Source organism: Helianthus annuus, chromosome 9, assembly GCF_002127325.2.
Source record: "Helianthus annuus cultivar XRQ/B chromosome 9, HanXRQr2.0-SUNRISE, whole genome shotgun sequence".
Lineage (NCBI taxonomy): Eukaryota > Viridiplantae > Streptophyta > Magnoliopsida > Asterales > Asteraceae > Helianthus > Helianthus annuus.
In genome coordinates, this window is record NC_035441.2 from 95,739,692 (window position 1) to 95,755,015 (window position 15,324).

The 15,324-nt window shown below is 36.0% G+C and overlaps 1 protein-coding gene across 1 annotated transcript; it reads right to left on the minus strand.

The window, feature by feature from the left end:
* Positions 1-2,703: 2,703 nt before the first annotated feature.
* Positions 2,704-14,901, minus strand: LOC110875720. The gene is made up of 4 exons (XM_035976984.1): positions 14,036-14,901; positions 13,900-13,949; positions 12,406-12,590; positions 2,704-2,769 (listed from the first exon to the last, which is right to left on the minus strand). The coding sequence occupies exons 1-4, from the start codon at positions 14,899-14,901 to the stop codon at positions 2,704-2,706; spliced, it is 1,167 nt and encodes a 388-aa protein (XP_035832877.1).
* Between the last annotated feature and the right edge of the window lie 423 nt (positions 14,902-15,324).

Genomic DNA, 15,324 nt, shown 5'->3' on the forward strand with positions numbered 1-15,324 from the left:
ATACGGAATTCGACTTGTCGTTGCGGAGGTAGTCCTGGCAGATCTTTGGGAAAAACATCAGGGAATTCCTTCACCACAGGAATGTCTTCGAGTTTCAGCTCCACAGCCTTCTTATCTACAACGTGCGCTAGGAAAGCACCACATCCTTTCCTTAAGCACTTCTGTGCCTTCATACAACTAATGATTCACAGAGGCACGTCTCGTTTTTCTCCATGTACGATGAGAGTTTCATCATTCCCCAAAGGGATGCGAATGATTTTCTCATGACAAATAACTTCAGCTTTGTTCTTGGATAACTAGTCCATTCCGACCACTACATCGAAGCTACCCAATTGAATAGGTAAGAGGTCGATGCTAAATTTTCGTTCACCAAGTTCTAATGAGCAGCCTCTAACAACTTCGCCTGATTCAACGAGTTTACCATTGGCTAGTTCTATGGAATAAGGAATATCCAATCTACTAGACTCTATCCCAAGCATACGTTTAAATTCCACAGACATGAAACTATAATCGGCACCGGTGTCAAATAATATGGATGCAAAGTGATTGTTAATGAGATACGTACCGGTGACCACATTAGGGTCCTCGCGTGCGTTCTTTGCCCCATCACAAATGCTCGAGCCTGAGTGTTGTTCCCCTTTGGGCAGTCTTTCATGAAATGCTCTTTGCTTCCACAACTGAAGCATCCTTAGTTCTGCCCCTTTCCGTTACCATTCCTATTACCAGCACCATTTCCATTCCGGTTCTTTCCTTTTCCCCCAACAGTCTTCAGTGTGGTGACCCAGCTTTCCACACTTGTCGCATTTTGAAATGCGACATACCCCTTCGTGATAACGCTTACAATTGTTGCAAATGGGCAGAGTGCACAGGTATCTTTTGGCAGGAGCGTCATTCATGGTTGCAAGAGTTTTCGCCTCCTGAGGCGGGTTAGTGTCACGCTTCTTGTTGTTGAAACCCTTGTTGTTGCGGGTTGCTTGGTTCAGATTCGAATGCTTTCTCTTCTTGTCACCAGACGACTCAGCATGCGTCTCGGTCTTTTCTGTTGGGTTCAACGATAATTTCTTCATTCGAACAGCATCTTTAATAAGGCTGACAGCCAGGGTTACAGCCTCAGTGATTGTTGCGGGTTTGGCCGAAGTTACCAAACTGCGAAACTCCGGAGCCAATCCCCAGATATAGCGTTCAAAGCGCTTAAATTCAGGAGTCACCATATAGGGGATCACTCTTGACAAATCGTGGAACCTTCGAGTATAACCAGTAATGTCAGCACCTTCCATGGTCAAGTGCCAGAATTCAGTCTCCAACCTTTGGAGTTCAGCACGAGAGCAATACTTCTCTCTCATCTTCTCCTTCAGCTCATCCCAAGACATGCCATACGCGGCATCATCACCCAGAGTTTGTACTTGCAAGTTCCACCAAGTCAGAGCTTCATCAACAAACAAGCCAGTAGCAAAAGTGACTTGTTGGTCCGCGGTACACTTGCTCATGCGGATAGTGGCTTCAGTCTTTTCCGTCCAGCGTACAAACGCCACTGCACCTCCAGTGCCGTCGTAGTTCAGCGGTTTGCAGTCGAGGAACTGCTTGAAAGTGCAGCCTTGAGCTGCGTTTCCTCTAGATGAATCTCCATTCCCATTGCGTCTAGCATTGCTTGGTCCTCCACTTTGTTCAGTACAGTTCGCCTCGTACTGGGCGATAGCTGCAGATATCCTTTCTTCCAGTAGGGCGTTTAGCTCTTCAGCAGTCCTTGGCAGTGGGGGAGGAGGAGGTTGATCACGAGCGTTCACAGCTCTTCTGGGTGCCATGTTCTGACAAAACATAACACAATAGGGTTAGACATTTGTTTGATATCGTCATACGAGACAGTAGTAGTATATATACACAGGCATATACCACATAAGTGACATCGAACAATCCGCCAAATGTATAAATCAATTCATACAGCAACAAGCATGTATAATTAGGTAAACACCTTACCTCACATTGGCGGTTCTTGTCTTTCTACCCTAAGTCATTACTCCAAAGAGTATTTAATAGTCTTGGGGAAAGGGTGTTCACGTTTGCCCTTTTCTTGTACCAAGGGAATCTACACGTGACAAGACTTGCTGTGGTTTCTGTGCACTGAATTCCATAATTATGTATGCATCCATAATTACGTAACTCCTTGCACAGTCCGCACAGTTCGTTTCATCCTCGTATCTCTTCCTTCAGATAGGCCATTGTTTTCAAACAAAGTCACGTATACCTGTGACCTTCTACTTCTAGTATATGTATATATCAATTATCACACATAATTGCAAGTAATTCTTAATCAAAGACAAGTGCTACTCCAGTGCACTCTAAGTTTCGTAGTGTCTTTTCTTGACTCTTTGTAAACAGTTTCAGGTAGTGGATGTCGCGGGAAGTTTTATGCAATGAAAACCTTTTGAAAAATTGTTTTCGTGAAAGGATCCTAGAGATTGTAGTCTAGACTCGAGAAGGAATCCTGGTTCACTACAATCACAGCTCTGATACCAATCTGTCACACCCCTTTCTAAGGCGGAAGCACGAGGTGTGATCATGAAAGGTTTTCATTGCATACGATTGGTAAACATACTACATGCTCATAAAAATAATTTCAAACACCGTTACCATTACATGACGGAAAACATAGTTTAAGTGTTTACATCACGAGACAACGTATTGTCTAAAAGTTTACAACTTTATTTAAGGATAAACATAAACGATATCCAAGAGCATGAGTAAGACCGCACGCACATCCACTTTAGTTACCTGAAATACATGTGAGTTTTGGAAAAACGTCAACATAATGTTGGTGTGAATTCATGCAGTTCTTAGATTGAACGTTTGTATACCTTGTATGAAAAATATGGTATGTATCTTGTATAAAATCAAGTATTCTTGTATAAATCAAGTATTCTTGTATGAATCAAGTATTCTTGTATAAATCAAGTATTCTTGTATAAATCAAGTATTCCTGTATGTATCAAGTTTTTAATGGGTTGCAAGGCCATTATCATGTGACACGACATAGGAAGCAACCAAACCATAGGCATTTTTCTAGTTGTCAATTCACGACTGAGACATAAAAGCACTATTCGGTACTAGTTTTCACCAAGAGTGTGGCTGCCCGGAAACCCATTAGATCTAACCTTTTGTTCTGCGGTCTTAGTATGTACACGATTAATGGTGCTTATGGTACCCTATCCATGACACGATTTCTCGTATCATTCCTTTAAACGCATCATACTTGGTACTAGTTATCACCAAAAGTGCTTCTTGTTTTTTTTTTTTTTGTATCCATCATACCATTTGTAAACATTGTAATATTTGTAACATGTATTTCACCCCTGAAGTTATAAAACTGAAAACAGTTAAAAGAAAAGGGGGAGCATGAACTCACAACTTTGCGTTCCTGCGTCGTAAACTTCACTGGATTTTGCTTATCTAACGTCGTGACCTAAGCGTGTTTTATTAACGTTAGTCACTAGACTTGTATCGCACAAGTACAAGTCACTATCTTTTGTGTATGTATTCTTGTGTTAAAATAATTTATACTTTTAACTCTGTATCTTACTTATATTATTTTCTCAAAAAAAAATATAAGTATCTTGTATTTTTCACCCGAATTATGTATTTTGTCCAAAGGTTCATTTCATGTTTATAACTTGTCCAAGTTATATAATCTATCAAGTAATATATTTTCATAAATACATTATTCTTGTATTTGTCTAAGCTTGTTGTATGTGTATTTTTGTATCATCACTCCTTAGGAGTACTTAGTGTATTTTCAAGTCTTAATACACTATCACGTATAATACATACTACATACACTTAGCACAAAATTTGGTGACAAATATATATATATTTTCCTCAAAATATACATTCTTAATATCGATTTTTATCTTGAAGAAATCATCATTTGTTAACTTGAAGTTTACATAAAAATTAGGGAAACCTTGGTAAATATTTTTAGGGAATAAGTTTCACCAAAACTTATATTTTTCTAAGTGTCAAAATTTATAGAAATTTTGACAGAGTTACCCCTAAAAATGAAGGTTTCTCATGTTTTCAAAACATGTGTTTATTTTCTTTTAAAATCATCACAATAATCATCAACTCATTTAACACTTATCGAGTGTCAAAATCAAGTAAATTACACTACATCATGAACTTGAAGTTTTTGTAAAAACTTGTAGTAACTTACCATGTTATTTAGTAGGTTTAGTTACCCTTAAAAACATGGTTATTTGTTTGTAAATCACTTTATTAAAAGATTTAGTCATTTACAACTTGTAAGATGATTTTTCTAAAAATATTTCTTTTGTATTTTTCTTGTTACAATCATGTTTCTAGTCTTGTTTAAACACTAAAAATATTATTAGTTTACTTAGAAACCATGACTTTGTAAGTCTTGTAAATAAACTTGGTTTCTTGGAAAATTATTTTTGTAATCATCCATTTACAAGATTTGTATTTTGTTTGAATCATTTTTACATATTAAGGTCACTTTCATTATTCAAGTTCATGGAGACATAAAATATGATGATCATGGTCTTTCACAAGATCACCACTTTAACTTACTAGATCACGTGTTTAATCACAATCTAGTACTTTCCGTATGATTTCTAACATCACTAACACTAATAATCAACCAACAAAAAGCACATCAACATATTCAACATGTATTCTTATATTTTTAAGCTTATGTTAAAGTATCATGATCATATTCTTTTGTGTTCTTCAAGTTTATCATTGTTCATCATCTTTCAACAAACAATATATAAAGTAACAAGTTACAAGGAGCTTACTACTAGCACAAGGGCTAGGGAAGAACACTTGAAGATTAAGATGACAAAGATGGTGGGTAAAAGCAAATGAAGAAGGTTCTTCAAGATCTACAAGCTCCACACTTCGTTAATCACCTTCTAGCACCTTATGTTAAGCTTGGAATGGATGAACTAAGTTTGAAGATGGTGGTGGTGTGGGGGTGGCTCACGGCCGTAGGTGGCAGAAGGGAGGAGGGAGGTGTGGTGTTGAGTGGTGAAATGAAAATGGTGATACTTATAATCTTCCACAAGATCATATCATATCTAAAGAGATCCCACAATATCTAAATAATATCAAAATAAATCCAAGTAATATCAAAATAATATCAAATGGGATTTAGTAGGATTTGGCAATATTTGGTGGGGGCCACCCCTTTGTAACCGTAGACAAGAATGGGGGGGGGCAAAGTGTAATTTCAAACTTTAATTTTATAAACAAGTTATCTTTCATGTGTAATTTTTAGGGACTTGATGTGTTATTACGTTATAAGGGGTGTTATGGTGTTCGGGGACCATAACTAGTTCAGAAACATTAAAACAATGCTTCTAGTAATATTTTGATGTTCCGGGTAATGTCCAGTTGTTCGGTTAGATACCGGTTCGTTAAAGTGCTAAATTGCACCGTTTAGTGTCCTTTAAGTATCCTTTTGTATCCCGTTTAGTTCCCAACACTTAGGAGGGTATTCTGGATAATAAAACATGAATTCTGCATAATATTTATGTGTTAAAAAGCTGATTATAGCTGATTTGTGCAGAATTCTACATTTAAAGTGCGTTTCGGGTGCTTTTTAGTGCATTTTCTAGCTTCCGGAAAGTTTATATGTTAACCCTTGTATATACTCTTGGGTTTTAATGTATTCTTGTCGTTGGACCTACACCTAGGCCCCAATTCTATTGTCTGACTGCTTTCTGCAGAATTGTTGACACAATGTGTCTTACCGGTGAGTTTACTAGTATCTCTGACGCAACGCTGTTCATTAATGCATAAAGTAATTCTTGTGGTATAAAACGTGCATGAATTCACAAGTATATCATGTAATCGAACAATGTTGACATTTAAGCAAATAAAACAGTCATTAAGTATTAATTAAATTGTACGGAAATTACCGGTTTTGTGCCAGTTGTCACACTAAGGGTGTGTGTGCTCATGACTCAAACCACTATTATCTTATTTTAATTTATTTTTGTAAAAAGGAAAGGAAATATTGAATAAGGAAAGGAGGCCCATGGTGTTGCCATGGTTTAATCCATGGGAATCATGGTGGATGAGACAAGAGGGTGGTGTAGCAATCCATTAATGGTCCTTCGTGGCGATTGATGACCTAACCATGCCCCTCACACCCTATAGCCTTATTAAATTTATAATTTAAATTATCAAGTACTTTAAGAAACCATTGATGCAATAAAGTAACACACGAATAAGATAAGAATAAGTCTTAAACATAAATACAAGTTATATAAAGTAGCACACGAATAAAGAAATATAAGTCTTAAATATAAAAGTTTAAAACTAAAAGCTCATGTTTCAAGTACTTTGTATCATGATAAGATCAAGTTAATAATCAAACGGCTTAAACATCTTAAGGATGTCATCTATATTGTCACACCACCATTTGTCATCATCGAGATCAGCGTCCTCCGGAATTTCTTATATCTTTCCTATTTGATTGTTACAACCTTTGGAGGATGAGTTTAGTAGCTGGAGCAGTTTGGGAAACTGAAAAAAAATGTTAAGTGTTTTAGTTTCATATTTTTATCATGTTATCGTTATATATAATACAGGATAAAAACGACGTTCAGAGTTAAACATAATATAAAAACAAAAAAAACGAATAATATATCATGTTTTAGAAACATACATACCTGTGTAAAGATCTGAAAGGATGAATATTGAAGCTCCAAAACCACTGAATAATAAATAAGATGAATGTTAAGTGTGAGCATAGAAGAAAAAAATCAAAGTTATACACAACAGAAAATTGATGTATCTCTAAACCAACAATTCTAAAGAACAAGAAATTTCTTGAAGTTAAAAAACTAATTAGTTATACTATATATAGAACCTATAAACTAACGGGTTGAATAACCTATAGTTTTTTTCAACTAACTAATATTATCTATAAGAGTATTTTTAAACTTATAATCCCTAAAAAATGCAACAAAATCTAGTATTCAGTTTTTGAAAATGTATTATGGAGTTTACCAGACTTCTAAAAAAACGTTTTTATCATTTTTATGAGCAGGCGGGGGTCTCACTAGAAGCAGCATCTCTATTCCTACGTGGTAGAGGTAAGGCTGTCTACATCTTACCCTCCTCATACCCTATCTTAGCTTTGCTATTGGTGGGATTTACTGAGTATGATGATGATAATTTTTTTTATTGAAAACTAAAATTCCATTTTATTGAATATGGTATTATATAATTTTTTTAATATAGCCAATTAGATAAAACAAGTAAGCTTGTTTGATGTCAATTTACTACCTGCTAACCCATGTAAGTGTGTGCACCCAACCAAGTAATTACACAAACATACAAAATAAGAACAAAGCTCATATCAAACCCGTATGTGCAAGGTTTCGAAATTTAATCTGGTCCCCAAGAACAAATTGGTGAACAATCTAAATCAAACGAAAATTAGAGTGAAAAGGGTTGGAATATTAATCGATTGTGATTATCTAAAGACTACTTACTTCGATTGCAAAACAATAGAAGGTTATCATATAAACAATCAATTGAAATTACCAACCCTAACCCCTACCAAATATATCCCAATTACTAGAATTCTCAGGAATTAAATGAATTAGAAAAAGGGTTAAACAAATTCAATCGTTTACAATCCAATCCAATCAATCGAATCAAATGGTAAAAAGCATCAAATGCTTAGATTACTGTAACAACTCTCACTAAAATTAATACTTAGTAGATTAATTATCTATTAAGAAAACCCTAATTGAGAAACCCAAGCAATTCTGCATAAACCCTAAAATTTTCATAACAATCGGAATCAGGATCAGGGCCCCTAAAACTCAAGGGGGGTAAACCCTAGCTAATAACTATCTTCAATTCTTGCTGTAGAAGTTAAATTTCGTTTAACTATGACTCATCTAGGCTATCTGGGACACGAAACAACCTAGGCTAGAAAGTAGACCCGTCGCGCCACGCGACGGGTACATATGTCTCTTTCGCGTGGCGCGAAGGAGTACATTTTTCAGATATAAATACAGGGCAGTGGCACTTGAATTTCGGTGTTAGTTCGACGTTCATATTCAAATTAAGCTCTGAGATATCATAGAAATCGTTCACAACACACACTAATCTCGAAACGCTACCGCAATCAGGGTAATAACTCGATCGCTATTACGATTCAACGTCCGATTGATTGAAACTATCCAACGATTGTTTGAGTGCTGCTCGAATTGAGCTTATACTTTGTTATTCATCATGATTTCGACTTGAATATTTGAGTGTTGTTCGAATTCGGACTATGCTCTGTTATTCGTTGTGAATCCGTTGAATTGTTAAGTATTGCACCGTACTAATCGTTGTGAGGGTTTAATCTCGTGAATTGTCGTAACTGCTGTATTAGTTACTAACCCGTTTGTGTGTGCATTATGTTTAAATTAGGTTAATTAAGGCTAATCAGTAGGCTTATACTCTGCTCGTAAAATCTGCAAAGTGAGTCATTCTCTTTTTATCAACTGTTTTACAAAACTCCAAGTTATTTTCAAAGTTATAATTACAGGGATTAAGTCTTTGTAATCACCAAATTACAGCCGGTATTTGGGGTTTTGTATACATTAATTGATAATCTTCAACATTGGGGCAGCCAATGGGTGATATGACCATAATCACAGACACCACTGGACAGGTGGGCCAGTGGGTCGAGTGATAAAGTACCGTGGGTAGTTGGTTTGATATTAGAGACATTGTAATCGCTCTTAATACTGTGAATTATAACAAATGGGTCGTTTTAGTAAAATGAATGATTCACTCAGTATTCCCCCGCTGACAAAACCTTTTTCAAACATGTTTTAGGTGATCTGTTGTGAGCAAAGAAAAGTGTCGTGAAGCACTACCAGCTTAGAAAAGTGGCTCAATGTAAATAAATAAAGAAACATGTTTTGAATCAAGATTTCTCTGTGAAATCAGCTTAATGTAAATTATGGGATTATATCCCTAAATTATGTAAACGGGCAGTTCGAAATATTGAAAAGATCCTGTTTTAAAAAAAAAAGACCTCCGCTGTCGCCTAAATTAAACACCACAGGATTTCTGTCCCGCGGCTCCTGAAACGGGTAAAACCGGGTCGGGGGCCGTGACAATTACCAAGTTCAAATACAATCAAAGACACATAAAATTGTCTACTTACAAGAATCCTACACTCGGATGAAACCACTAAAGGATTAGCCGGTCATCTCGGTCAATTGATCTTCAGAAACTTGAATGGTGATCAGTTATATCTTCAATATGGTTGATTTCGGTGAGGAAATATGATGATCAAAGGTGAAAAATAGCGCCAAGTTATGTTCCTTGCCTCCCTAAGTTCATATATTGAAGGAATAATGAGTTAGGGTTTTTAAAACCCTTTTAATCCCTAGCAAAAAGTCAATGCGCGGACTCCAAATCGAACCCGCCATAGCCTACGGTCTGCTGACCGTAGGTTACGGTTACGACCTGCTGTTTACTTTTGTTTAGATGAACCGTAAGCTACGGTCTCCAACTGTAGCTTACGGTGGAGACCTGCTGCTGCTGTTATTATTAAACTACCTGATAGTAACTTACGGAATCACCACTGTAGCCTACGGCGGGATTCCTCAAGCTCTCCCTTCACATATTCAACTTTCATATAATGACCCAAAGGTCTCTAAACTTCATTCTTTTATGCTTCTTGCACATCCAAGCTATTTTCTAAGATAAATCACGTCCCGAACACCATCTTTTGCCTTGTTTGTTGGATCGTCGTGTGACCCTAACGAGTCAATCTGAAGAGTTCAACATCAAAATCAAAGGCGGAATCAGTGAAATCGACGTAACACAACTTGTTTTCCTCTAATTATCTTCTTATTAACCGATTATGAGCTTTTACAGATTCAAATGACAAACGGACAGCACCTCGGCTCTGAATCACACACACTAATTCCGTCTTAAATAACACAGATCATCACCTATATATAGCCAACCTAATTCCGGTTGAACATACTCAAACGGAATTATAATACAAACGGAATTACACACTCAAACGGAATTAGTTAATTCCGTACGGAATTACTAGATGTCCCTTTCAAGCGGAATTAGCTCTTTCATGCGGAATTAGCTTTTTGTCATTTTTCTCGAACTTCGTGCCATGAATAATGTAAGACTCGATACCAGACGAAGTTGACAAACATTACTGCACTAACAGACTCCCCTTGGATGTCGACGAAGTCTGCAGTGTCGAGTCTTCAAAGTCTTCAGTCTTCATCAGTCTTTGTGCTTAAACAAAATGTCTAACGCTGTAAAGCACCTTTAACCACTATCAGTTTCATTCTTGAAACTTCAATTTGATTGTTAATCCAGAATGTAAACTCCCCCTTTCGATAAGCTGGAATTTATTTTCTGGTTCAAACTCTATACTATCTTTGCCATGAAGTTCTTTCTTTGCTTGTTAACTCCCCTTTAAGCTGTTCTATCTCAACTATCCTGCACATCTTCTACCTCAACGTAAGTTTCACAAATTTATGACATTTAAAACAAAACTTACTAGTAGAAATCATTCATTCATCAATCTGTTATAGTTACATCAAGTTCAAATGAATGACCTTGATTAACTAAACATACAATCTTTCAAAACATTTGTATATGACATTCAAAGTTTTTCCAACAAACTTTTCCAACCCGATATAGTTCATCATGTTTAGCACTCAGAATTTTGAAAATCTGCTTTCTAAAATCAGTTGTCGAAAATCTTTTTGTATTTTTCAAAATTTAAAACTAAAACACAATCTTTTTGGGTTTTTTGTTTTTAGAGAAATGCAGTAAAGAAATATATACAGACAATATTTTTGTGAGTTTGTGTAAGAGGATCATATCAGTTTATGAGACAAATCACTAGCACCGTTAAGCTTTAATCATTTTAAGTTCTAAACGATTCACATAGATTGACGATATAGTTGTCCTTTTAAACTCAAACTAAAAACTTTCAAAATGCTTACCGATACGTTAAGGTATATTAATTTTGCACTAAATTCTTATGGACCCCACGATCTCAGCATATCCCCTCATCATGCAATACACTAACTCAAGTAATGCCTTTAAACTTTCATCAACTGTGATATGTGCGAAAATAAAGCAGAATGTTTAAACATTAACAATCAGGTCGATCTTTCGATACACAGAGAAAGTCCAATGTTTAAACAAAATAAGAAAATAAAAACAAGTTGAAATTGTTTAGGCTTTAACCACCAGTTCGATAATTCCGTATACGCAAAGGTGATCCAAAGCTTAAACGAAACACCAAAGAAAATAAAGCAGAATGTTTAGGCACTAACATCCAGTTCGATACTCACGTATACGCAGAGGATCTCCAATGCTTAAACAAAATAAAGAAATAAAATAAATTTAAATCTTTGCAAAATAAAATGCACAATCATAGTGATTTTTTTCAGCAAGTTGTGAAAATTCACAGACTTAACCGGTTTTTATGCTCTTTTAGCATTCAACGATTACTGAGTAGGTACACAATCACGAAGGACAAAACTAAGTACTATGCTTTCAACCATGTTTCCCACTAGAACTAGGCTTTTTCATATAAGTTTGTATCGTTATCACAAAGCTACTAGTCTAGCTGAGCCTATCGTCACATCCTTAGTGAAACCGTTTATCACATTTGACATTTCATTTCTTTAGCATGCTGTGATAGTCCACTGATTTACTATCATTTCCTCTTATTCACAACAAACTCACTTTTGTTTTTTCAATGTTTTTGGCATTTTTCAAATTTTCTAATTTTTTTAAAATTTTTCTCCCCCTAAAATCAAAATATATTTCAATTTTGATTTTCTGGGAAAATTTGAAAACAAACTATACAAGGAAAGTGACAAACTGATATCAAATCGCTTCAATTCGCCATTCACTTGGCATAAACAATCAGAACTCCCCCTGACAACAAACTATTTTCCCATTATGATTTCAAAACACTTAAGTTTGTTTTAATCAAAAATGGTTTTTCCGGAAAATTAGTTTTGTTTGTCTTTTCACAAACTTGGGGTTCTTTTCATCACATTGTTCTTTTATCACTTCCTGAAAAATTTAACATTTTTAGGTTCTATCAACAAAATCACTTTGTAAGAAAGTTAACTCAAGTACAACTTAATGTCCTTGATTAACCTCTTGAAAGATCGAAATATCACAATCGTGAATTTCTCAAGAAAGATGCCGATTCCTACTCCATGCTTACCAACCTGGGAGTTCCGGCAAGTCAGGTTTTTATTTGAAGAGATCCACCCAAGCCTGACGGTCCTTGGGTGCTTTTGAGTTTCTGTTTAACAATGGTGAACAATTTGCATCATCCATTGTTAGAACAGATTTCTCACTTTTTACCTCAACAGATGGCTCATCTGACTTTAATGAATCAGATTCATTGCCAAAACGTGGCTCTTTTGCTTCCGAAGAAACAAATTCATCGCCAGAAGATGACTCTTTTGTTTTCGCAGAAACAAATTCATCGTCATCTTTTATTGGAACCCAAAATTTACAAAATTCAGGTTTACCAAATTTATCAACCTCTGACATGCACAATTTTTCATTATTATTTTTATACTTAAAAACTTTGATAAAGACTTTTTCTGAAAAATTAACGTTCTTTGATTGTTCACAAGCTGAATTGGCATGAACTCCTCGTCCTGAGCTCAGATACCACTTGTTGGATCGTCGTGTGACCCTAACGAGTCAATCTGAAGAGTTCACCATCAAAATCAAAGGCGGAATCAATGAAATCGACGAAACACGGCTTGTTTTCCTCTAATTGTCTTCTTATTAACCGATTCTGAGCTTTTACATATTCAAATGACAAACGGACAGCACCTCGGCTCTGAATCACACACACTAATTCCGTCTTAAATGACACAGATCATCACCTATATATAGCTAACCTAATTCCGCTTGAACATACTCAAATGGAATTATACTACAAACGGAATTACACACTCAAACGGAATTAGTTAATTCCGTACGGAATTACTAGATGTCCCTTTCAAGCGGAATTAGCTCTTTCATGCGGAATTAGCTTTTTGTCATTTTTCTCGAACTTCGTGCCATGAATAATGTAAGACTCGATACCAGACGAAGTTGACAGACATTACTGCACTAACATTGTTTATCATCCTCAGATGTTCCATTCACTCTCTAAACACTTTAACTTCACCGATTTAAGAAATTAACCTCCAAAACCACAATCTCTCGTAGTTATCACATTTAAAGCATGGAATCACTTAAAACGCAATAAAACACATAAGATAAACGGCATTAAGGTTCAGGTTTCACCCTCTCCATCAAGTGGCAGAGACTTCCTGAAACTTGGCATCGCGATTGTAGTATTTATTATTAATGACAATGTTTTTACTTATTTGGTTGTAATAACCTATGTATTTTTTCGTTGCGTTTTAAATGAAAAGTTCTGTATGCACTATAGGCTGAAGGGTAAATCCAACAGTTGAGATCCTCGGGTTTGGGGCGTTTTAAAGTTAAATGAACAAACACTACATGCACATGTTCGTGTTCGTTCGGTAAATTTACAAGCCTATTGATAATGTATACACATCCACACAACATTGATCTAGTATTTACTAGTCCAAATAACTTTGATATTATTCATCGTGATTACATTACAATTTACATTTGATGACTAATACAATATACCAAAAACGATGACTTATTAAGTTTCTCATTATAGTGTCCGGGGGACAAATTTCCGTGCCCAGACATGCTTCCCATTTATAACGTATTTCGATTTTCCCAGCAGACCATCTTTCCCTATAACTGCTTTCAGCGAAGAGGGATTTCGAACCACAATCCTTGCAAAAAGTGGTTGAGTACCTGCTTCAACTGGTTGCATGTGCAGGGACTGGATTATATCTCCAAACATCCTGATCAATTTAAAAGAATTATTATTAAAGTTACTAAAGAAAGAGAAAGATATAACACGATAATTCTTGAATTGAAGATCTTTTACCTACAGAAGTAATCTGTAATTTCCTTTTCCGAAAGTGGGTAACCTTTAGAAAAGGTGAGGAAGATGGTCTGATCATCTGGTGGTACCTCTTCATCTGGCTCGCTTTCCACTAGTCGGGTATGATTTAGAGACGTTCGGCCACCCGCATATGTATGGTTCTGGCCTAAGTATGTAGATTTCCTCATCTGTTGATTTTCATATTGGTGCGCCATCTGGTAGTTTCGCACAAATTTTGTATCTTGATATGCTACTCTAGCTGATGGTACTTGTTGAAATCTAACTTCGGTACCTGTGTACCCGAGATCACCAAAACTGTTGGGGACTATAGGGTCTTGGTGAGGGTACATTGCAGGAGTCTCACTATGGATGGTAACTTGTTCTAGAATATCATCAAGAGCTTTCGCAGAAACATCCTGGGCTATGCAACATACCTCATTACATATCAGATCCCCATAGAGATTAAGCTCATCAAGATTTATATGTTTCCGATCAAGAAAACACTGAAGTTTTGTTATGTTATAATTATTGTTGCTTCCCTGAAACATCAACTTGTTTGCTTTCTTTTGCAAGAACCTAACGCATATAAGGGCCTCATCAGCAACTTCATTGATTGCTTTAGGGGACAAAAACTTAATGAACATTTTACCAAGAGGGTTCGATGTATACCCTCCTCTTTCTAGCCACAGGAGAAACCCGATCACGAGTGTTGTCTCAACAACCTCACGTTGCAAGAATAGAAAGAAGATTTTGAATAGGGCTCGCTCGTATTGGTAAAAAAGACGGTATTCGGCCTTTGAGACGTCGAGGCTTGGAATCGTCATTGGAAAGAGCGAGGGTTGTTTAGATGAAGCAAAGGGGTTTGCCATTGGAGTTGGTTATTCTGCTTGAGAAGTCAGGTGTGTGTTTAACTTGGTGAAATGGGTTGTGTATTTATAGGGGTTTTGCAGATTAAGTTGATGGGTGTAAAAAACCAAAATACCATTTAGGCGATATGCTCTAAAAGCTTGAAATTAAGGCCAAAATATCATCCCAAGAAATCATTCTTGAAAAGGGGGAATTTATGACAATTATATAATGTTATATGATATCCATGAGGTGTTTGTCATTAGGATTGGTAATGTTATGAATAATATAAACTTATCACTTATGTGTGTGTATATATGTGTGTGTACATATATATATAAATTGAATTCGAATATTCAATCGAATCGAACATCATAAATTCGTATTTGATTACTGGACTGGAATATGAATCAACTGGAATTCAAATTTTGATAATTGAATTCGAA